At 45.2% G+C, this 24,841-nt stretch overlaps 1 protein-coding gene across 3 annotated transcripts; it reads left to right on the forward strand.

Annotated features, from left to right (window-relative positions):
- Positions 1-12: 12 nt before the first annotated feature.
- On the forward strand, positions 13-24,363 carry UBA5 (ubiquitin like modifier activating enzyme 5). Of its 3 annotated transcripts, XR_013621033.1 has the most exons (13): positions 136-524; positions 4,053-4,098; positions 4,437-4,526; positions 4,685-4,794; positions 5,314-5,400; positions 8,667-8,751; positions 9,075-9,179; positions 16,338-16,465; positions 21,189-21,324; positions 21,518-21,602; positions 22,805-22,911; positions 23,050-23,520; positions 23,852-24,363. XR_013621033.1 is itself a non-coding variant. In XM_068133329.2 (12 exons), the coding sequence occupies exons 1-12, from the start codon at positions 352-354 to the stop codon at positions 23,131-23,133; spliced, it is 1,236 nt and encodes a 411-aa protein (XP_067989430.2). In that variant the 5' UTR covers positions 13-351; the 3' UTR covers positions 23,134-24,363. The 3 variants fall into 3 exon arrangements, 2 of the variants coding, with proteins under 2 accessions (XP_067989430.2, XP_078622578.1); XM_068133329.2 differs by having other exon boundaries at positions 13-524; positions 23,050-24,363; XM_078766452.1 differs by having other exon boundaries at positions 371-501; positions 23,050-24,363.
- Positions 24,364-24,841: the final 478 nt, after the last annotated feature.

Below are 24,841 nucleotides of genomic sequence, written 5' to 3' on the forward strand. Positions count from 1 at the left end.
CCTCCTGACCGGGAACTGGAGGCCTGGATAACCGATGGGACGCTCGAATTTAAACACGATCCTCATTCAGCACAACCTGCCATGTTCCCGACGGGATCAATCATATTTCCTCAGATTTTCGAGCGTTTCCGGTCTGAAGTTCCCGGATATCCGGCATCAACCCCGTCCACGTGTCCGGTTTACACTCGGCGGAAGTTCGAGTCTCGCTCGCCTTGAATTTTAACAAATTAACGTTTGGGGATATTTCGTGGAAATAGAGTCTGCTATTGTCTGTTCCGTTCCTTGATCCTCCACGGGACCCCCGGACCCCCGGACCCCCGGACCGCTCTGTCTTCCCTGCCAGTCCCGAGCATGGACGACGTTCTGAAGCTCAAGCGGCGAGTGCTCGAATTAGAAGATTCCTTGGAAAAGGAACGGACGAGGAGCCACGAACTGGAGCTGCGTTTGGCGGAGGGACGAGGGGAGCCGTTTCGTCCGAAGATCGAGACCATGAGCTCGGAGGTGATCGATTCGAACCCGTACAGGTGAAGCAGGTGCAGCGGGAGGATGGCATCGATCTTTTATCGTCGTGATAAACCTCATATCGTGTGTACAGTAGACAAGATCATCCTACATGTTGTTTCCATATGGCTGAGAACATGTGAGGGTGCAGCTGAGAAACGGTCATGACACATTCAGACATTGGAGTTGCCTGTTGCTGTTCCCATGATGATCTAATGCTGGGGACCCAGGTTCAAATCCCTTGTACCACGTGTCTGTCCATTTATCATATCTACCAATGTCAATGAGCCATTACTCGATGACCAAATGGCCTTCTTCTGCGTTGAACTTCCTTTTATTTGTTTTGAATGTGATTTATGGATAAACTTCACTTTGTGCCGTAACAATATTATATAAATATTATAAAATATTATAACATAATATTTTATAATATTTATATTAGTGTGTGTGTGTGTGTGTGTGTGTGTATATATATATATATATATATATTTATATATATATATGTGTGTGTGTGTGCGTGTGCGTGTGTGTGTGTGTCTGTGTCTGTGTCTGTGAATAAGAGAGAGACAAAATTGTGAGGAACAGAAATGAAAAAACGAGATGTTTGTGTGTATGTGTATATGTGTGTGTACGTGTGTGTGTACGTGTGTGTGTGTGTGTGTATATGTGTGTGTATATATGTGTGTGGGTGTATGTGTGTGTATATATATGTGTGTATGTGTGTGTATATATATGTGTGTGGGTGTACGTGTGTTTGTGTGTGTGTATATGTGTGTGTGGGTGTGCACGCACATGCATTCACATGTTATCAGAAGTAAATACATTGTGTGGATTACATCATCTGTGCATCTGATAAATTGCCAGTAACCATTTTGTGAAACTGAATGTGCAGGTGCAGCATCTAACTCAATATGTCGAAATGTCACACACGTCCATGCCCGTGGGATTCCCACGGGTGACCCCACGAGTTATAAAAATATTATAACATAATATTTTATAATATTGATATTATAAAATATTAATATATTATAAAATAATTATATTATAAATTAATAATTATATCAATATTATAAAATAATTTAATAATAGAAGCACCTTTTCTGCCTTTGTGTCAAAACTCGAAAAATCCCAAACGGCACTTCAGAATGTCCAACCCACACGTATTGCCAAAAATTCAGACATTTTGTGTCACACTATAAAAGTGGACTGGCAGGATAACGTGCAGGTACCTGCGCTCACCTTTTGACCACTGGTTTAACCTGGGATGCAATGTCGACCCAGCTGTAAACTACCACCGTGGCGTTTTGCTTACGGAGCGATGCATGCCGTGCCGTCCGGAGGATCCGTTTGCCAGCACTGGGAGCGTTGGTGGACTTCAAAGGTCTCACGGAGTCTTAAATGAAGCGAAGGCGAGTTATCGCCGGCACACTGGACGAAGCGCAAATTCCTGCCGTGACATACAGGGGCACCGCATCATCGGCACGGCCACGCTCCCAGCAATGATTCAGACCAGCAGCCACATGCTACACACGACTCCAAATTTGTGCTTCCCAAAAGCAATTCTCCACTTGAAAGAGAATGGCTTTGTATTTTCAAGACGTCGCTACCGCAAAGGTTACCTCGACCGTGATAGTTTGAGCCTTGCAAAGTGAACGTGCCCCAAACACCGTCCGCATAGTTTCCGGTACGTATTGGTTATAGCTCTCGTTTGTATGGAGTTAGGGTCTTGGCAATATTTATTGGTGGTTATTCCAAGCTCAGAGGTGGTAAAAGGAAGTTGGAATGTGCATAAAGCGGGGTTAAGCAATTGGTTCAGTCTGTATATCTCCAGATGTCAGTCATTGATCGAGGAACTACTTAATTTCAATTGAATGTTATATTTAATTGATATATGTGGGAAAATTACACGCCCAGACCGGGAATCGAACCCAGGTCCTCTGGAAAACCGTACCAGTGCTGTGCCATCTGAGCTATCTGGGCGACCCTGACCAAGCATGCAATTTTCCCACACATATGATAGTTACTCTCTTTCCGTCAATGCTTCCGGGGCACTCGCTGCCAACCATAGGAGCACCGATGACCTGAACACGAGGGGGTCTTCCTCCAATGGGGGAACAAATCCATGTCCACTATTACAAACACCACTGTGGGCATAGAACACACAATTAAATAAATGAACAGGATTATAATTAATTAATTGACATATGTAGGAAAATTACATGCCCAGACCAGGAATCAAACCCAGGTATCGATTCCTGGTCTGGACATGTAATCGAACTCAGGTCTGGGCAAAAAAAAAATTGCATGCTCGGCCAGGGTCGCCCAGATAGCTCAGATGACACGGCCCTGGTACGGTTCACCAGAGAACCTGGGTTAGATTCCGGGGCTGGGCGTGTAATTTTCCCACATATGTCAATTTAATTACAATCCTGTTCATTTATTTGAATGTTATATTTTGAACATTGTCAAAAAATAAATCGGAAAACGAATATACAGCTTGGTATTAATTTGCCTCTGGATTTGGCAAATTATATGGAATCTCTTTTGTTGATTTCCATCCTGTCACCTCTGTTGTCTATCTCCTGTGGCATGACTGTGTGCCCAGATATGGCTTAGTTAATTAAGGATCCCGATCGTCATGGGCGCATATGTACAGTAGGGGTTAAGGGGTTTTTCTTGTCATTATATTTGTATTGCGTCCTTGTTTCCCTTCCCCGTGGCCATCAGTTATTACTCCCGCCAGGGAGTAATGCATTCGATCGTGTCCGTCCGTGTGTGTTTTCGTGTGTTCTTTTTTTTTTTTTTTTTTTTTTTTTTGTATACAAGATCGAGGCTCGTGAAAGAGCGAACATTAATCACACAGAAAGACAAACAGACACATAAAACACCACTGTTCTTGTGTTTGTGAGCAAGATATCTGGAAAAGTTCTGAACGGATTTGGATGAAAGTTGGTGGGATGATTGCCCTTGGGATAAGGAAGAATTGATTAGTTTTTGGTGAAGTTTAGGATATTATTCTGGATCCAGGAATTTTTTGAAGGATGTTTTTACCATTGGAAGATAGGGCTCAGCAGCGGCCACCCACGGCGGGAGTATGCGCTCTACTGAGTGGCGTTCTAGTTTAATAAATACAGTATACCTAGTCTCCAGGTGAATTCAGGTTGTTGTGGTTCCTCTGGTAATTAAAGAAAGCCGGTTGAGGGAAAATTGACCGTCAATTAACACCGCATACTCGGACAGTACCACTCGCCTCTGGCTTGCTCGGCCTAATTCAGACGCAATTAGCGTAGCCATCACCGATCCAGTGCCCCCAATTAGTACGGTATCGTGATTGTTGGACACGTGGTCTAATATGAATCGGTTGACCTCTACGGTCATATTGAGATGACTCGCCCGACCCGGAGCACACAACTGGCACGACCGACGACATTAACAATATTATAACTATTATTGGTGATTAGACGTTTTAAGTTTACTCATTACCAATAGTGGGGATTTTGTGACATTGTCCTTGAGGGTGTTTGATGATTCTTGTGTCCAACTCTGTGCAGTCGATTGATGGCGCTCAAGAGAATGGGGATCGTGGATAATTATGAGGTAAGGTGAGGCTAAGGTTTGCTTTATGCCAAAAATTGTGTGACATAAGAAGCTGGAACTTGTTGATAATGTTTGTGGGATATTCCGCACCTCACGAAGTGAAAAAAAAAACGAATTTCAAATGGGAGATTAATTTGCACATCTCGGAATACATGTGATGACGGAGCAAAAAGCACACCGATTGTAGACTTGAGGTTACGCGATCAACATCCAGGTGTTACATTTGTTGAGGCTAATCCTGTATTCTGATCCGTCGTTTAATTGATCGGTTGCTAGATTTGCCGTCACCTGTGTTTGAACCTAATTAAAACGACATGTACGTGTATTCTTTGCTCCAGAAAATCCGAACGTTTGCAGTCGCTGTGGTGGGAGTTGGCGGGGTGGGCAGTGTCACGGCAGAGATGCTGACACGCTGCGGGATTGGCAAGGTCAGGCCTGGTTCGAATGGTAATGTTGGCAAGTCCGTCGGTATTGTTGTTTGCAATGACATGATGTCCATCCATCAAGCACTCCGTTAACAGGAAACGCTTTGTATGAACACATTAACGCTGATTTTGCAAGGGTTTATTTTCTTTCTAAATTACAGCTGTTGCTCTTTGACTACGACCGAGTGGAACTCGCGAACATGAACCGGCTGTTCTTCCAGCCGCACCAAGCCGGACTCAGTAAGGTGTCTGCGGCGGAACTTACTTTACGGTAAGCCACCTGTTAGACCAAGGATCCCGACCGAAGCGAACTCTTCTTCAAATGTCCTAACATTTTAAACTTTGGTATTGTATTTGTATTCTATTTCAAAACTTTTCTCTAGACTCTCTTAAACACTTGTCCTCCTTCCTCCCCACGGCCCTTATTGGTCCAAGTGTCCCTCCATTTTGTCCCTAAAACCCACTACTGGTGTGCTTCCCCACTCTATATTGTTCGTATTGTTCTGTTACGTCCTAATCCGTTCTATGGCCTCCATGAGCCTCGACTTTGTATACAAGAAAGAAAACCACAAAGTGCATGGATTTTGTCTGTGTAAGTTTAAAGCAGTGTCTAGATCTCATCTTTATGAATGTAAATTCGATTGTTATATCCAAATATTTTGCATATTACTGTCATTATGGCACATTATAAATGGCGAATATGGTATGGACTGAAGAGTTGCGGTAAAAATGATGTTGCATCTCTAAATCTCTCCCTCACCCCTCTCCCCCAACCCCCACCTCCACAAAGGAATATTAACCCAGATGTGCAGTTTGAAACACATAATTACAACATCACAAGCCTCCAGCACTTCCAGCATTTCCTATCTCGAATAAGGTGAGAGGCCTCCATAGGGCGTGGCTCAATTTGCATTAATTGACATGTTGGGGATTGGCTTGTCGTAGATGTGAAATGGTGGTGGATTACATGGATTGGTAGATGGAGGAGGATGAGTAGGAGGAATACGCAGAGATGGTGGAGGAACAAGGGATAAATTGAGAAGAGGAACAATACACCTCTTGAGGAAGTTCAGTCTTTCAAACTCCTACGTCTCACTATCAGCCATGATCTCTCTTGGGCAAACCACATTTCAAAGTTGGCCTCCAAAGACAGCTGCAGAATGGGCATCTTCCATCATACAAAGTCCTTCCTTGGCACACCTGAACTCCTATCTACCTACGAGGCCTTCATCCACAGCTTGATGGAGTACTGCTCTCCTCGCTGGGTGGCTCAGCTTGACGCAGTGGAAACCAAAGCCTTGAAGATTACTGGAATCTCCCGCAATGAAACTGAGTCTATGGGTCTATCACTTTGGCATTGCCGACAGGTTGATGGTCTCTCTATCTTCTACTACCTCCTTTCTGGTCTTGCACCCTCAACTCTTTCCGTGCTTTGTCTCTACCTCTCCCACCCCTCCTCCGGGTATGCACTCCACTGAGTGACGTTCTCGTTACCTCCGCCACCGAAGGTTGATGGAGGTTATGTTTTCACCCGTTTGTCTCTGTCTTTATTCTCTGTTTGCCAGTGATCACAATATCTCATAAAGTTATGAACTGACCTGGACGTATATTTGTGGACAGGTTGTGTGTGTGACAAGAACAAGCCAATTTGAGTTTGGTTAAGGTTCGGATCCAAATCCGGCCCATCAGTGGGATACAAAATGTAAACTGTTCAGCCTGATGGAGGTCTGTGCTTCACCCAGTGCTGTTCTAGTTACCTCCACCACCAAAGGTGGATGGAGGTCATGTTTTCACCCTTGTCTGTCTGTTTATCTGTCTGTCTGTTTGTGAACAAGATATCTCAAAAAGTTGTGGACGGATTCAGAGAAATTTGGCAGAGATGTAGCGTATGTGATGAGGACTAAATGATTAGATTTTGGGGAAGATCAGGATTCGGATCCGGCTCATGGAATTTTTAAGTAATTCTTCACCATTGGGACATTGGGCCAAAAACTATACATAGATCTGGACAAAACTTGTTGGACCGGTTGGGTGTCTGACAAGGACGATTCGATTCCATTTTGGTGAAGATCTGAATATGGATTCGGATATGATAATTATTAAAATTTTTAAGTGCTTCTTCACCATTGGGAGATAGGGCCAAAAACGATACATAGCAGGCTATCTCAAAACGTTATGTATGGATTCGGACGAAACCTGTTGGAGAGGTTGTGTGTGTGTGACAAGGAAGAATCGAAGAATGTTTCTACATTACATAAACTAGTGAGATACCCGTGCTGCACACGGGTGGGAGGCCGGAAGCAAACAGGCAATGCAGATACGGCGAATGCTAAAGCATGAAACCAATAAATTCCACATTCCTGTAGCACCCTCAGTCGCACATCAGACATGGACAGCAAGTTCGTGAAGGACTTCCATGAAAAACGTACCCGTTCGCAAACAAACAGGTACGTTCACATGTAGAAACATCGATCGTGGGTGTGTGGCGAATCTGCACATGGCGATCCGCACAGTTCACGTTTGGAAAGTAGAAACCATCACGGCATGTCGTCATTTACTTGAACTCAATATCTCTTTTTTCATTCCAAACTACATAACTCCAATCACAAATTAATCGCACAATAAACTTTTAACAACATTGTTAATGTTTCCTTCATTGTAAAAACTACCAAGTCAACAGTTAAAAGGATTTTGAGCCGATAGGCGTTACGGCCTTGGCAAGATCGATGGAGCCAGCGATCTGTTGGCTTATAAACCACCCAAATAGCTATGTGGAATTCTCTCATGTAGAGATTAAACTCACGTCATTTGAACTTTGGCTGAGGTCATTATTTACTTTTAATGATGTTTATATATATATAAGCCCTGGTGTTGGGCTAGCAGCTAGGGTGCCGGCTTAGGATCCTAGGATCCTGGGTTCGAATCCCGGTCGATCGCTGAATTAACGCCAGGGGGGTTGACTCAGCCTGTCATCCTTCCGAGGTCGGCTAATTGAGTACCAGTTCACTGGTAATTCCCTGTTTGTCGTTAAAGGCGGCAAAAAGGGTTGGCGTCAGGAAGGGCATCCGACCGTAAAACATTGCTTCAAAAAGGGGACCAAAAACAAAACAAAAAAACAACAACAACCACGGTTCCCGAAAAAGGCCAACCCCCGCTTTGCGGGGAAAAATGGCCTCTAAAGGTGGTTATTTTTTATTTTATTTTTAATGATGTTTATATACGAATCAAAAAGAAGATAATTGGTTTTGGGTCGTCCTTTCCGCATATCTCGTGGGATTGTGAGTTGGAGAGATGGCGGGGAGGGGGTTGGCATTATCTCAAGCCGGGATTCAACCCATGTCCTTATAAAAGGTCTTTGTCCGAGGTCACCGAGTCGGATCGGTGCAGCCGTTTGTGCGGCACCCGGGAAAATAACGTAATGCGAGAGTCCAAACCTGAAAATGCTGGAGGCCAAAGCTAAAATTGGAAAAACAATATGGCCTATTTTACTCCAGGAGATCCCAGGATTACCGACCAAAATACCGTTGCGATAGGTTCAGCCGTTTTAGCGGTACCTTCGAACGGACGGACAGACAGACGGACAGACGGACAGACATTTGGTGAATTATAGTAAGATTCTGTATTGTGATTTTCTGGTCTACTCTGAGATACAAAACGTAAACTGTTCACCAGGCGGAGGTATTCTCTCTACTGAGTGCCGTTCTAGTTTGTGCTGCTTTCACTCGTCATTCTCCTGGAAAAAAGAAAGTACTAAGGAAGAACCAAAGAAAGAAAGAAATTATTTGGAATTGATTAGATGAACCAAAGAAAGAAAGAAATCATTTGGAATTTATTAGATGATGGTCTGGTAAGTATAACCCTTCATTATTTCAAAGCTTATTTCCCCGAGTTCTCCCTTCCAAATTTTATTTTTTGTTGATCAACCTCCTTCCTCACCCTTTGCATATATGATATGAAGATAGCCCTTCACCACTTGTTATTTTGATACTTTCTGTTCAATAAGACCACAAGAGCCATTAAACCATAAATACGGTCCTGATTGGGATGGTGTTATCGGAGAGCGTCCGAGTGGTATATTTAAGTGGTTGTGATGATGTGTTGTTGATACCCCTGCAAGTTATGCTTGTGGTTTATGATTTTCAGTGGAGGAGGACTTCCTGGATCTTGTCCGGTGGATTTGGTGCTATGCTGTGTTGACAACTTTGAGGCGAGAATGGCTATCAATACGGTGAGAGCAAACTTTGACCGGCCAGTCTATACCCTATCGATGAATATGACGAATAGTCCTGGCTTGCTTTTCATGCTGTACTCGTAGATCGATTTTGCCTTCTTCGGGATTCTTTCCCAGACATTGCTTTCCAAAGTGTGGTACTCTACCATATCTTGTTGTGTTGAATCATCGAGTTCATGTCCTCTTGGTGCTAGTCAGGTTGTACTTCTGCCTCCAATGAGTTGGTCAATCATCATGAGGGTTTAAGTGCATTTCCATTAGGTTGGAAAACCCCACTGGTGCTGAAGGTGCATTTGTTTTGCATGGTGCTGATCGTGTAGGCCTGCAATGAGTTGGGACAGATGTGGATGGAGTCTGGAGTGAGTGAGAACGCCGTCTCTGGCCACATACAGATCATCATTCCTGGACGTACGGCCTGCTTTGCGGTACTTCGCTATACAGCTTCAATCCATGTCCTCAAACAATGCATTACTCCATGTTTCACAATGATACACTACACTGTGGTACTCCACATGGATGCGATTACAAAATGATCCCCACTCCCCCACAACCTCATTTGATTCTGCACCTCGTTTCCCACAATGTGCTGAACTACATTTCATCATTCGGTGCATTGCACCCGGTCTAATGATAAGAACTTTGGGCTGACCTTCCAGAGGTGGTGGGTTCAAATCTGGGTAAAGGCAGCAGTACTGAAGGGGTTGGATTTTAAGCTTCTGGAAAGAATCCCAATTCTGGAAATTGAGCTTGTACCGGGGAAATTTCCATGTGATTGGTTTGGATTACTAATGACCATTTGGAAGAGTGTTTCCTGCATGCCCTGACTACCACTGGTCTATGTATAAAAATATTTTAAAACCACCTTTAGAGGCCATTTTGCCCCGCAAAGCGGGGGTTGGACTTTTTCGGGCACCGTGGTTGTTGTTGTTTTTTTTTGGTCCCCTTTTTGAAGCAATGTTTTACGGCCAGATGCCCTTCCTGCCGCCAACCCTGTTTGTCGCCTTTTTACGACACACAGGGAATTACCAGTGAACTGGTACTCAATTAGCCGACCTCGGAAGGATGACAGGCTGAGTCAACCCCCCTGGCGTTTAATTCAGCGATCGACCGGGATTTGAACCCAGGATCCTAGGATCCTAAGCTGGCACCCTAGCCGCTAAGCCAACACCAGGCTATGGCATCTTATGTATATACAGTGGAACCTTGACTTACGAGTTTAATCCGTTCCGTGACCGAGCTCGTAACTCAAATTGCTCGTATCTCAAATCAAATTTCCCCATTGAAATGCATTGAAATGCTATTAATCCGTTCCAGCCCGCCAAAAACCACACCAATTTTTTTTTTAATATACAGTATATATAAAAATATCTCGCGCTTTATATTTCACCTGTATGCAGCATACAAGTTGGCAGGATGGCCTGGACTGGAGGTACGCACACTTGACTCTAAAGTCTAAACTGTCCAGCCTGGGTTTGAATCCCGACCCAGCTATAACCTGTCATGGGTGAATCACAGGCAGGGTGATTCATCAATGTGTGTACCGCTAAACTGGGCGCCCCGTTTGCGTCCCATTAGTTGTTGGATGTTAAGGATCTCACCGTGTTTTCCACAAAGAGAAGGCGAGCTATCGCCGGCACTCTGAACAAGTTGTGGCCTGGCATGGCATGAACATGAAAACATGAACATGAACATGAAATGTTCGATATGAACATGAAATTTTCCGAAATAACCAAAATGCGAAAACTAAAATGCATCGCTATACGACAGAGATACGTACTGTACTTGAACGGCAAGATAACCACGTGACCAGAACCTACCTGGCGGCGTAAACTCGAAATAACCAAAATGCGAAAACTAAAATGCATCGCTATACGACAGAGATACGTACTGTACTTGAACGGCAAGATAACCACGTGACCGGGTGGCGAAAGCTCGTAACTCGGATCTCGGCTCGCATCTCAAAGCAATAAACTGCCGGAGCGACGGCTCGTATCTCGAAAAACTCGTAAGTTGGGGCACTCGTAAGTCAAGGTTCCACTGTATATATATAAAATAACCACCTTTAGAGGCCATTTTTCCCTGCAAAGCGGGGGTTGGCCTTTTTCGGGAACCGTGGTTGTTGTTGTTTTTTGGTCCCCTTTTTGAAGCAATGTTTTACGGCCGGATGCCCTTCCTGACGCCAACCCTTTTTGCCGCCTTTAACGACAAACAGGGAATTACCAGTGAACTGGTACTCAATTAGCCGACCTCGGAAGGATGACAGGCTGAGTCAACCCCCCTGGCGTTAATTCAGCGATCGACCGGGATTCGAACCCAGGATCCTGGGATCCGAAGCCGGCACCCTAGCCGCTAGCCCAACACCAGGGCTTATCTTATGTATGATGCAGTTTATCCATTATGTTTGGTTTTCAATGGACCCGGGAGATTTTGGATTTGCGTTGAAATGAGAAATTAAATGGTGGTGAGATTAGATTAAACGGTGGTGAGATTAGATTAAAGGGTGGTGAGATTAGATTATTTGGTGGTGAAATTATATTAAAGGGTGGCGAGATTATATTAAAGGGTGGTGAAATTATATTAAAGGGTGGCGAGATTAGATTAAAGGGTGGCGAGATTAGATTAAAGGGTGGTGAGATTAGATTAGAGGGTGGCGAGATTAGATTATTGGGTAGTGAGAATAGATTAAAAGGTGGTGATATTAGATTAAAGGGTGGTGATATTAGATTAAAGGGTGGTGAAATTAGATTAGAGGGTGGTGAAATTAGATTAAAGGGTGGTGAAATTCAATGAAAGGGTGGCGAGATTAGATTAAAGGGTGGCGAGATTAGAATAAAGGGTGTTGAAATTAGATTAAAGGGTGGCGAGATTAGATTAAAGGGTGGCGAGATTAGATTAAAGGGTGGTGAGATTAGATTAAAGGGTGGTGAAATTATATTAAATGATGGTGAGATTAGATTAAAGGGTGGCGAGATTAGATTCTTGGGTAGTGAGAATAGATTAAAGGGTGGTGAGATTAGATTAAATGATGGTGAGATTAGATTAAAGGGTGGTGATATAAGATTAAAGGGTGGTGATATTAGATCAAAGGGTGGAGAGATTAGATTAAAGGGTGGCAATATTAGATTAAAGGGTGGTTATATTAGATTAAAGGGTGGTGAAATTAGATTAGAGGGTGGTGAAATTAGATTAGAGGGTGGTGAAATTAGATTAGAGGGTGGTGAAATTAGATTAGAGGGTGGTGAAATTAGATTAGAGGGTGGTGAAATTAGATTAGAGGGTGGTGAAATTAGATTAGAGGGTGGTGAAATTAGATTAGAGGGTGGTGAAATTAGATTAGAGGGTGGTGAAATTCGATTAGAGGGTGGAGAGATTAGATTAAAGGGTGGCGAGATTGGATTAAAGGGTGTTGAAATTAGATTAAAGGGTGGTGACATTAGATTAAAGGGTGGTGACATTAGATTAAAGGGTGGTGAGATTAGATTAGAGGGTGGTGAAATTAGATTAAAGGGTAGGGATGTTCGATTGAAGGGTGGTGATATTAGATTAAAGGGTGGTGATATTAGATTAAAGGGTGGTGAAATTAGATTAACGGGTGGTGAAATTAGATTAAAGGGTGGTGATATTAGATTAAAGGGTGGTGATATTAGATTAAAGGGTGGTGATATTAGATTAAAGGGTGGTGATATTAGATTAAAGGGTGGTGATATTAGATTAAAGGGTGGTGATATTAGATTAAAGGGTGGTGATATTAGATTAAAGGGTGGAGAGATTAGATTAAAGGGTGGCAATATTAGATTAAAGGGTGGTTATATTCGATTAAAGGGTGGTTATATTCGATTAGAGGGTGGTGAAATTAGATTACAGGGTGGTGAAATTAGATTAGAGGGTGGTGAAATTAGATTAGAGGGTGGTAAAATTCGATTAAAGGGTGGAGAAATTAGATTAGAGGGTGGCGAAATTAGATTAGAGGGTGGCGAAATTAGATTAGAGGGTGGCGAGATTGGATTAAAGGGTGTTGAGATTGGATTAAAGGGTGGCGAGATTGGATTAAAGGGTGGCGAGATTGGATTAAAGGGTGGCGATATTAGATTAAAGGGTGGCGAAATTGGATTAAAGGGTGGCGAGATTGGATTAAAGGGTGGCGAGATTGGATTAAAGGGTGGCGAGATTAGATTCAAGGGTGGCGAGATTAGATTCAAGGGTGGCGAGATTAGATTCAAGGGTGGCGAGATTAGATTCAAGGGTGGCGAGATTAGATTCAAGGGTGGCGAGATTAGATTCAAGGGTGGCGAGATTAGATTCAAGGGTGGCGAGATTCGATTCAAGGGTGGCGAGATTCGATTCAAGGGTGGCGAGATTCGATTCAAGGGTGGCGAGATTCGATTCAAGGGTGGCGAGATTCGATTCAAGGGTGGCGAGATTCGATTCAAGGGTGGCGAGATTCGATTCAAGGGTGGCGAGATTCGATTCAAGGGTGGCGAGATTCGATTCAAGGGTGGCGAGATTCGATTCAAGGGTGGCGAGATTCGATTCAAGGGTGGCGAGATTCGATTCAAGGGTGGCGAGATTCGATTCAAGGGTGGCGAGATTCGATTCAAGGGTGGCGAGATTCGATTCAAGGGTGGCGAGATTCGATTCAAGGGTGGCGAGATTCGATTCAAGGGTGGGGAGATTCGATTCAAGGGTGGCGAGATTCGATTCAAGGGTGGCGAGATTCGATTCAAGGGTGGCGAGATTCGATTCAAGGGTGGCGAGATTCGATTCAAGGGTGGCGAGATTCGATTCAAGGGTGGCGAGATTCGATTCAAGGGTGGCGAGATTCGATTCAAGGGTGGCGAGATTCGATTCAAGGGTGGCGAGATTCGATTCAAGGGTGGCGAGATTCGATTCAAGGGTGGCGAGATTCGATTCAAGGGTGGCGAGATTCGATTCAAGGTGGCGAGATTCGATTCAAGGGTGGCGAGATTCGATTCAACGGTGGCGAGATTCGATTCAAGGGTGGCGAGATTCGATTCAAGGGTGGCGAGATTCGATTCAAGGGTGGCGAGATTCGATTCAAGGGTGCCGAGATTCGATTCAAGGGTGGCGAGATTCGATTCAAGGGTGGCGAGATTCGATTCAAGGGTGGCGAGATTCGATTCAAGGGTGGCGAGATTCGATTCAAGCGTGGCGAGATTCGATTCGAGGGTGGCGAGATTCGATTCGAGGGTGGCGAGATTCGATTCGAGGGTGGCGAGATTCGATTCGAGGGTGGCGAGATTCGATTCGAGGGTGGCGAGATTCGATTCGAGGGTGGCGAGATTCGATTCGAGGGTGGCGACATTCGATTCGAGGGTGGCGACATTCGACTCGAGGGTGGCGACATTCGACTCGAGGGTGGCGACATTCGACTCGAGGGTGGCGACATTCGACTCGAGGGTGGCGACATTCGACTCGAGGGTGGCGACATTCGACTCGAGGGTGGCGACATTCGACTCGAGGGTGGCGACATTCGACTCGAGGGTGGCGACATTCGACTCGAGGGTGGCGACATTCGACTCGAGGGTGGCGACATTCGACTCGAGGGTGGCGACATTCGACTCGAGGGTGGCGACATTCGACTCGAGGGTGGCGACATTCGACTCGAGGGTGGCGACATTCGACTCGAGGGTGGCGACATTCGACTCGAGGGTGGCGACATTCGACTCGAGGGTGGCGACATTCGACTCGAGGGTGGCGACATTCGACTCGAGGGTGGCGACATTCGACTCGAGGGTGGCGACATTCGACTCGAGGGTGGCGACATTCGACTCGAGGGTGGCGACATTCGACTCAAGGGTGGCGACATTCGACTCTGGTGGCGACATTCGACTCAAGGGTGGCGACATTCGACTCTGGTGGCGACATTCGATTCAAGGGTGGCGACATTCGATTCAAGGGTGGCGACATTCGATTCAAGGGTGGCGACATTCGATTCAAGGGTGGCGACATTCGATTCAAGGGTGGCGACATTCGATTCAATGGGTGGCGACATTCGATTCAAGGGTGGCGACATTCGATTCGAGGGTGGCGACATTCGATTCGAGGGTGGCGACATTCGATTCGAGGGTGGCGAGATTCGATTCGAGGGTGGCGAGATTCGATTCGAGGGTGGCGAGATTCGACTCGAGGGTGGCGACATTCGACTCGAGGGTGGCGACATTCGACTCGAGGGTGGCGACATTCGACTCGAGGGTGGCGACATTCGACTCGAGGGTGGCGACATTCGACTCGAGGGTGGCGACATTCGACTCGAGGGTGGCGACATTCGACTCGAGGGTGGCGACATTCGACTCGAGGGTGGCGACATTCGACTCGAGGGTGGCGACATTCGACTCGAGGGTGGCGACATTCGACTCGAGGGTGGCGACATTCGACTCGAGGGTGGCGACATTCGACTCGAGGGTGGCGACATTCGACTCGAGGGTGGCGACATTCGACTCAAGGGTGGCGACATTCGACTCAAGGGTGGCGACATTCGACTCAAGGGTGGCGACATTCGACTCAAGGGTGGCGACATTCGACTCTGGTGGCGACATTCGATTCAAGCGTGGCGACATTCGATTCAAGGGTGGCGACATTCGATTCAAGGGTGGCGACATTCGATTCAAGGGTGGCGACATTCGATTCAAGGGTGGCGACATTCGATTCAAGGGTGGCGACATTCGATTCAATGGGTGGCGACATTCGATTCAAGGGTGGCGACATTCGATTCAAGGGTGGCGACATTCGATTCAAGGGTGGCGAGATTCGATTCAAGGGTGGCGAGATTCGATTCAAGGGTGGTGAGATTCGATTCCAGGGTGGCGAGATTCGATTCCAGGGTGGCGAGATTCGATTCCAGGGTGGCGAGATTCGATTCCAGGGTGGCGAGATTCGATTCCAGGGTGGCGAGATTCGATTCAAGGGTGGCGAGATTCGATTCAAGGGTGGCGAGATTCGATTCAAGGGTGGCGAGATTCGATTCAAGGGTGGCGAGATTCGATTCAAGGGTGGCGAGATTCGATTCAAGGGTGGCGGGATTCGATTCAAGGGTGGCGAGATTCGATTCAAGGGTGGCGAGATTAGATTCAAGGGTGGCGAGATTCGATTCAAGGGTGGCGAGATTCGATTCAAGGGTGGCGAGATTCGATTCAAGGGTGGCGAGATTAGATTCAAGGGTGGCGAGATTAGATTCAAGGGTGGCGAGATTAGATTCAAGGGTGGCGAGATTCGATTCAAGGGTGGCGAGATTCGATTCAAGGGTGGCGAGATTCGATTCAAGGGTGGCGAGATTCGATTCAAGGGTGGCGAGATTCGATTCAAGGGTGGCGAGATTTGATTCAAGGGTGGCGAGATTTGATTCAAGGGTGGCGAGATTTGATTCAAGGGTGGCGAGATTTGATTCAAGGGTGGCGAGATTAGATTCAAGGGTGGCGAGATGAGATTAAAGGTTGTGCCACCAAAATCATCTTGAGAGATTGTTTTGTTTTTGTTTTTTACCGTATAATCGACACGATCTTTACAAAGGGCTTATTTATTGTGGCATGCAAATAATTTGATTGTGTGTGTTTTATGGCGAGCAGTGTGCACCACCATTGGTGGTGGCTGAGGGTCTGGACGAGTCGACGCTAAAACGGGACGGTGTGTGTGCGGCCAGCTTGCCCACCACTATGGCGGTGGTGGCCGGCCTGCTCGTTCAAAATGCTCTCAAGTAGGTCTTTGTTTATTGGTGCATGTGTACACATGTAAATTAGTGATGGCATCACATGACATGATTGCAAAGCTGTCGACTGAGCCTTGTTTGAGGCAGTTTGTTGTTGTTGTTGCTTATAATCACTGTCAGCCATACTTGATGACGTAACACTTGTTAGCTAAACGACTCATTACAATGGGCTTATATGCTATATGACAGCAGCAAATGGCTCGTGTAAAATATGTTCCTGCACCCTGTTATCACAAAATATAAAAGAGAGCATTGCGAAGTAAATGCATTAATCGGTGTAAAAACAGGAAAAGAGGAGAGATCACAAAAGGGGAAATACCTGGAAGTTACAGCGGTAATAAAGCTATTCATATGTCAAACAAAATCCACAAGCTCAGGTATGGGAACATAAGGTTCTGTTGATAAGATTTTATATTCTCAGTTGCAGGTCTCGCTCTGCCGAGTATGAAAACAAACGATGACGAAGGTCGTAGGAGAAATTTCGTGCAGACGATTGCGAAACTGTTCTGCATGTGCAGCCGAAAGTAGAAACCTTCAGAACATTGTAGTGATGAATAATGTGTGTTAGGAATGGCCAAAGCTTTTGTCTCACTGCAAGCAGATGAGAATGGTGTTTGTCCTCATTATCATGTAAAGTAGAGATTGATTTGTGTCAAGCGCTTACATCATCACTGCAAGTTCTTATCCATGGTAACAGCAGTCTATGCTGACTACAGGCCTCTGTCTAAGGTAGGGGTGGCTGTTGTTGGGCTGCTAACACTTGCACCACGATAAGAAATATAATTCTTCTTCAATTATATGTCGCAATAGTGCACAGTAGAATTATATCTGTATAATAGGATAATGCTGTGTCTGTCTATGTCCCACCCTGAAACACTGAAATGCTCCTCAGAGAAAAACAAAAATTAAGTAAAAGTTGCTTAAAATTAATCCAAACCTACAGGGAAATTGTAATTTTTAAAATCGGACAACAAAATTAAACCTAGGCAGTGTATAGGCAACAGACCGCTGCATTGATTGCTACCGAAAAATGTTTTTCTTTACGACGTAGCCCATCAGGCAGAGCCGTCTAGAACAGTTTGTCCGTCCGTATGTATGTATGTATGTATGTATGTATGTATGTATGTCCCCTCAAACGTATACCAATCAGAGCTGAGAATCTGGTCACATGACAGGGTGATGTGATTACGTCTGATATCATTACGGTGTAAGGCTGGCTGACTCTCCACACACCGCCATTTTGATTTATATGCCATTCATGCCAAACATATCGTCAAACCTGTCATATATCACAATTGCCATGCTCTACCTTTACGTTTTTCATTCAGTGTGAAACACAAACAAACCGATTGTTAAAATGACCATCAAATATCGAAAGCACCGGCGTTACGTCTCTTCCAATAGTCTCTTCCAACAATACGGTACGTATAGGCCTGAGGCGTAATGACTCGTCTTCGGACAAATTAAACCCAGGTTTCTAAATACAGTCGTGTATCGTTTTCGTAGACTCGTTTTCGGAATAATAATAATAACATAGTAAATATAACCATAACACTTTAATCCCAATGTCATGAATGGCAGGTTAATGGATTGAAGGTGGTGTATGGTTCATGATCAGTGAAGAGCGTTGTTCGGCACTAATATTAATAACCGAGGAAGTAAAGAATTCGCCTCGGTTTTTTTGATAGTCATATCATTTTCAAAATGATGATAACGTAATGTTAATATTGTCGTGTGATTCCCCAGGTGAACACCACAGGGATCACGGATAGCCAAAGCAAGCTTTAACTCCAAGGCCTTGATCAAATGCGGACTTTTATTATATTGCGCCAGAGGAAGAAAGGGGAGGGGAGGAAGCTGAAGTGCTCACCTGAGCGATTCCGCCGGGCAGTCTTCAACCTGCAAAAAGTAACTCGAACCAGGCAGATTTAAATGTACAAACATGCTGGCTTTATTCCAAGAAATGCCGGTAATACAAAATAAAACACGGTCAAACTAAATTCTTATACGGAGCGCTCCCGCAACGGACCCAGACACAGACACAGGCAAAGATAATGAAAACAAGCGTTACGCCTAGGTCCCCCGTCGGTGAAGTGATGTGAGTTGACAAAGTGGAAGATGCAAGGCGGCCATCTTGGATTTTGACGTGGCAACCCAATTTTGAATAGCGTTTTTCCTTATGCGTAGATACACCCACACACCAGATAAGAAGTTAGTAGTTCGTTTATTTTTCAAGATATTTCGCTCACAAGGTTCAGACATAACTATGGTGGCGGCCATCCTGGATTTTGACGTGGCGACCCAATTTTCAACAGCGTTCGTCCTTATGCCTAGATACACCCACACACCAAATTAGAAGTTAGTAGTTCGTTTATTTTTCAAGATATTTCGCTCACAAGGTTCAGACATAACTATGGTGGCGGCCATCCTGGATTTTGACGTGGCGACCCAATTTTCAACAGCGTTCGTCCTTATGCCTAGATACACCCACACACCAAATTAGACGTTGGTACTTCGCTTATTTTTTCAAGATATTCCTCACAAGGTTCAGACATACATGGCGGTGGCCATCTTGGATTTTGACGTGGCGACCCAATTTTCAATAGCGTTCTTCCTTATGCGTAGATACACCCACACACCAGATTAGAAGTTAGTAGTTCATTTATTTTTCAAGATATTCCGCTCACAAGGTTCAGACATACATGGCGGTGGCCATCTTGGATTTTGACGTGGCGACCTAATTTTCAATAAGGTTCTTCCATATGCCGAGTTGCACCCACACACCAAATTAGAATTCGGTCCTTCGCTTACGCACGCACGGACGGACGCACGCACGCATGCACGGACGGACGGACGCACACACAGACGGAGGGGAAAACCATAGTCCCCCTTTCGCTCCGCGGTGCGACGGGGGACAACAAGCGTTACGCCTAGGTCCCCCGTCGGTGAAGTGATGTGAGTTGACAAAGTGGAAGATGCAAGGCGGCCATCTTGGATTTTGACATGGCGACCCAATTTTCAATAGCGTTCTCCCTTATGCGTAGATACACCCACACACCAGATTAGAAGTTAGTAGTTCGTTTATTTTTCAAGATATTCCGCTCACAAGGTTCAGACATACATGGCGGTGGCCATCTTGGATTTTGACGTGGCGACCCAATTTTCAATAGCGTTCTTCCTTATGCGTAGATACACCCACACACCACATTAGAAGTTGGCAGTTCGTTTATTTTTCAAGATATTCCGCTCACAACGTTCAGACATACATGGCATCAGACATACATAGTGGCGGCCATCTTGGATTTTGACGTGGGTTGCACCCACACACCAAATTAGAATTCGGTCCTTCGCTTACGCATGCACGGACGGATGGACGGACGGACGCACACACGGGCGGAGGGGAAAACCATAGTCCCCCTTTCGCTCCGCGGTGCGACGGGGGACAATAAATGTGTGTGTGTGTGCTTAGCTCTGATCACTGGTGAGGGGTCGTCAAAAATCGTCCGGTGCGTTGGCGACGCGCACACGTTGGCGCGAAACAGGCCTCACTATGTCTCGATGAAGGCCTCCCGTGCGAAGCGAACGGGCCGCGTGCAGGTTGCTCCTCCAGCCGTGCCTGGCTTCGTCCACCCGTCCTCTGCACGGAGAACCGCAGTTCCCGGGCCGCAGCTCTCCCTGTTGCCTCTGCACATCTCCCGGTGGCGTTTCCGAATATGGTCGGTCCGATCGCTTCCTGGAGCCCATCGTCCAAACACGATCGTTTGCTGGCTCAAGGCGAGAATGACAAACACCGACTGCCACGATCCAGACCAGTGGCCCAGAGCAGAGCGAAGCGAAGATCAGCGAAGAAGAAGAGAGAGTGGAGCGAAGACCAGAAGAGAAGAAGATGACCTATAATGTCCCCCAGCGCGTCCCTTTTTATCACCCACTCTATCGTCATTGGTCGTGCTTCGTCAATCAGCGAGTTGCTTCTTACCCCAGCCTTCCTGTTGGTCAACTCCCGCCCAATCACTGTCCTGGGCGTGGCTCTCGGCCTGCCCGAGCGATGTGTGCCTGCCAGGCGGGATTGTTTGTTCTCGTGCTTGATGCCTGGCTTCCGGTTGGTTTTTATTATTAAGTGTGGTTTAATGGGCACTTTCTCACTAGTGTCTATGGTGTGGTGCCAAAAGGGATATCGGAAATAAATTACTGAGGTTTGACGAACAAGGTCACTTATTCCATAATACCTACAAATAGCTATCACGAGGGCCATCCTCGTATGATATGACCACGAAGATACACTTAATGCAACATTCAGCTAAACAAAATTTATTACATGGTGATGGTTCTTACCCGACATCTGGAGCACGTTAATTTATACAAATCTATCTGACTCTACGTACTTACTTTTTCCACATGTGAAATTTGCATTTATGTTTATTTAAACTATACAATGGACTACAAAATGTAAATGTTTCATGATATTTGTTATATTATATCACCGTTATCTCTCAATATTGTTGAAATGAAGATCAAATAGCTGTATGTTGAAATATGTTGAAAAAGTCAAAACTTTACATGGGGTGTACTTACTTTTTCACATGACTGTATGTATATATATATATATATATATATATATATATATATACATATACATACGTACATACTATAAATTATATCCAACTGGTGAACTTCCACCCACCTGCCATGTTCCTGTGCATTCCTACTGTAGGCACCTGCTGGGGTTTGGGACAGTAAGCAGCTACCTCGGATACAATGCGTTGCAGGATTTCTTCCCCAACATGTCTGTACGACCAAATCCCAGCTGTGATGAGCTTTACTGTCGCAAGAGGCAAGAAGAAGAGTTGGTAAATGCTATGTACCCTTTGCTTTACCTAAATATAGGCTAAACCTTAATTTTCATTTTTTGAAATGCGATAATATACACGTTTCCTTCTTGAATTCTTTTTAAAATCAAATTCTTTCCTACGGATTCCAATATATTTTAATTTGGCCCCTTCTCCTATTTTTTTTTTTTTGTACCTCTCATCATGGTGCCAGGCACGTCAGGCAGCGCAGCCAGAGTCTGTTGAACCTGCGCTCAAGGAGGCCTCCGATGTCGTCTTGCACGAAGAAAATACATGGGGTAATGTTAATCGATCGGAGGGTCTTGTTCATATTGTGTAGTTCTACTACTTTTGCTTTTAATTTGACGTCGCTTGGTGGGTGCATCACCTAATATTGGAGCACTGTACAGTAACCAGTAAATGCTTTTGTTTTTCATCCACCGAGCAATTGGTCTATATAAAATGGTGGATGGAATCGACAGAACATTGATCGATGTACGCCAGTCACTGTATGCTAACCGACATGGGAAGCAAGAAGAAGCTGACGCTTAGTTGTTAATTGCATGTTGGAGCTACATCAGGGATCAGGGTATACGTGGGGTGGGACTGATTAATTTGCCCCCTTATGAAAGGGAGGGTCGGGATTCAGGAATTGAAAGTCCTGGCGATTGGGACTGGGTAAAATTGGGAGATAGTAAGGAAACGGAGAACAAGAGGAGAGGGAAGAGAAAAGAACAAGTTTGGAGAGAAAATATAGATAAAAACAAAGGGCAAGGAAAAAAAATTTGAAAACCTGAGAGACGAGAGGTCTAAGTGGATGAAAAACGATCGTTGATCCCATGGGGAACCAAGGTGCCGATGCTGTAGATAAAGCTTTGTTCATTGTGTTTACGACTGTATGTGGTGCTGAAATGGACAGAAATACTGGAGATTGCCACATGACTGACGGGTTATTCAAGTGTTGAGCAACTGGCTAGTTTCATTTGGAACTAGAAGAACGACACTCGGTAGAGCGCACACCTCCACCAGGCTGAGCAGTTTGTTTTGGATCCCACAGATAAGCCGGATCTGTATCCGGACCTGAACCAAAATCGAATCTGCTTGTTCTTGTCACCTATCCAACTCATCCACCAAGTTTAGTCATAATCGGTCCATAACGTTTTAAGATATCCTGCTCATAAACAGACAGACAAACATGGGTGAAAATATAACCTCCGGCTACTTTTGGTGGTGGAGGTAATGAATGGCTGAGGAAACTTCTTTTTATTTGCGGTAGTTTCGCTGGTGAACTGTTATCCAATATGTCTGTGGTGGAAACTGAGGGCAAGTTTAAACCTGTTTGGCTCATAAATCCTGCATCCTCTGTCATGAACATGTTTTTTCGAGCGTGATCGTTGTGTTAATTTAGCATGACGATACGATTTTGAAAACCCAAGAAATGAAATTGTGTGCTGTGGGTTGTGTTTGTGAGATGTAATTGGGGGAATGGTTTTTTTGACAGGAATTGAACTGGTAGGTGAGACGACGACGGAGGAGGAGGCGGCGGCGACGGGGCAGGTTCCTCACCTGCCGGAGGGTCTCTCTCTGGCATACACCCGACCTGCACAGGTGTGGATGGGCCACGGCAACGTTGATACTCATATGATGTTTGTGTGCATTAAACCTGGGATCATTTGCAATATATTGATAATTTGAGCAGAAGTTCTGTTGGTACTAGGAGGTGTGTGTGTGTCTTCTGTTCTACAGGCCTCTCAGGTGTCTTTGGGGGAGGAAGTGGAAGAAACTGAGGAAAGCTTGGATAGCCTCATGGCCCAATTAAAGTGTCTCTAATTTGAATCGCCTCCTCTCCCAACATTCCTCCGCCATCGCATTTTTTGGAAATGGACCAATATTCTATGGACGGCACAGCATCCTTTATTTTCCAGGAGGACTCGGGTTGAAGTGAAAGTGTTCAGCGAACGAAGCTCTACCGCTTGTATAGTGCACCCGTCATTTCCCCACAAACTGAAGGATACAGTTGATAGAACGTGTTGATGAAGGTAATTTAGTCCGATTGTTAGACATCCAGATCATTTCGATTTCCTTCAAAAATAACTCCTTTATTTGCGTATAATTGTTTTTAGAATTGTTTATTTAAACAATTATATGTCCGCTACATAACTGAATTCAAAAGACCTCTTTTATTCCCTCACTGATGAAATATGTATTAATATTTAAGTTGGGCTAACCCTGGTGTTGGGCTAGCGGCTAGGGTGCCGGCTTAGGATCCAAGGATCCTGGGTTCGAATCCCGGTCGATTGCTGAATTAACGCCAGGGGGGTTGACTCAGCCTGTCATCCTTCCGAGGTCGGCAAATTGAGTACCAGTTCACTGGTAATTCCCTGCTTGTCGTTAAAGGCGGCAAAAAGGGTTGGCGTCAGGAAGGGCATCCGGCCGTAAAACATTGCTTCAAAAAGGGAACCGAAAAACAACAACAACCACGGTTCCCGAAAAAGGCCAACCCCCGCTTTGCGGGGAAAAATGGCCTCTAAAGGTGGTTATATTTAAGTTAAAATGTCCATTACTTTCTGTTAAATTGTTTACGTGGAAGTTCTCGGAAATGAGTTGTTGGCACCCGATAAATGTTATCTCCTTTGTGCTTTTTCCTTCTATTGTGAAACATTCTTCCGTACGTCGTCTGTTTGCCAGCAGAGATGGGCTCGTCAATAACCATACGATGTACAATTCGTCCCTGTATGTTTGTTTGTCTTGTATGCACGCCGAAACCCCTGGACGGAATGAGTTAATATTTGGTGGTTGTACTTGGCGTGTGCCCAGGAAGGTTCACAAACAAATTCAGTTGCGGGGGTTGGGGATGGAAATGTGTGCCGTGTAGTGCCGCTCCGGTCGGAAAGTGCATTTCAGGCCCCAGCGGTTTACAGTACGGTACTGTATTATCATGGTATCTCTGTATAAAAACCTTGTAGAATTGAAAACTACTTGGACAATTTGGATACGTGCCCTATATTTTGTTGTACTCCTAAACCGCTGGATGAAATAAATTGAAATGTCCTGGTTGTACTCTGGGTGTGTATGGGAACGCTGTACGAAGTTGGGATGGCCACCTCCAACTTGGGTTTTTACTTTATGTGCGTGAATCGGACCGACTAATGAACTTTTGCACCGCTGAACAGAATAATTTTAAAAGTGGACGTTATCGCTAAAAAAATTAATCGAACTCCCAGAAGTTGCGCAACACAAAATAAAGTTACGTCTCCCCTCCCTTCCTTGGGTTCAAACGTCAAACCACCGACTCCCCGGACTCAGAGCGGAGATGCTCTCACGATGACATCACCGAATCTGGTCCAGACTTGCTCTCCACACCTTTATCTTTGTAAATTATTATCCGGGCTTGAATTTGAGACCTCGTGAGCTGGACTCGGACATCTATGTTGTAGCCTGTAGTTCGGTCAACATTTTCGGGCGTTTACATACCTGTACTATATTACTTACTTACTTACTGCGTCGAGCTTGCTCGGCATTCCATGACACGTTTCTT

This window comes from Myxine glutinosa, chromosome 12 (genome assembly GCF_964187855.1).
Source record: "Myxine glutinosa chromosome 12, kmMyxGlut1.1, whole genome shotgun sequence".
Classification (NCBI taxonomy): Eukaryota; Metazoa; Chordata; class Myxini; order Myxiniformes; family Myxinidae; genus Myxine; species Myxine glutinosa.

What these genes read in the sequence shown, in the direction of transcription:
- UBA5 (XM_068133329.2), top strand. Translation starts at nt 352, where the DNA reads ATGGACGACGTTCTGAAGCTCAAGCGGCGAGTGCTCGAATTAGAAGAT. An exon ending in ATCGATTCGAACCCGTACAG is followed by an intron (nt 525 to 4,052) that starts GTGAAGCAGGTG and finishes AACTCTGTGCAG; the next exon opens with TCGATTGATGGCGCTCAAGA. An exon ending in GACGTACGGCCTGCTTTGCG is followed by an intron (nt 9,180 to 16,337) that starts GTACTTCGCTAT and finishes TATGGCGAGCAG; the next exon opens with TGTGCACCACCATTGGTGGT.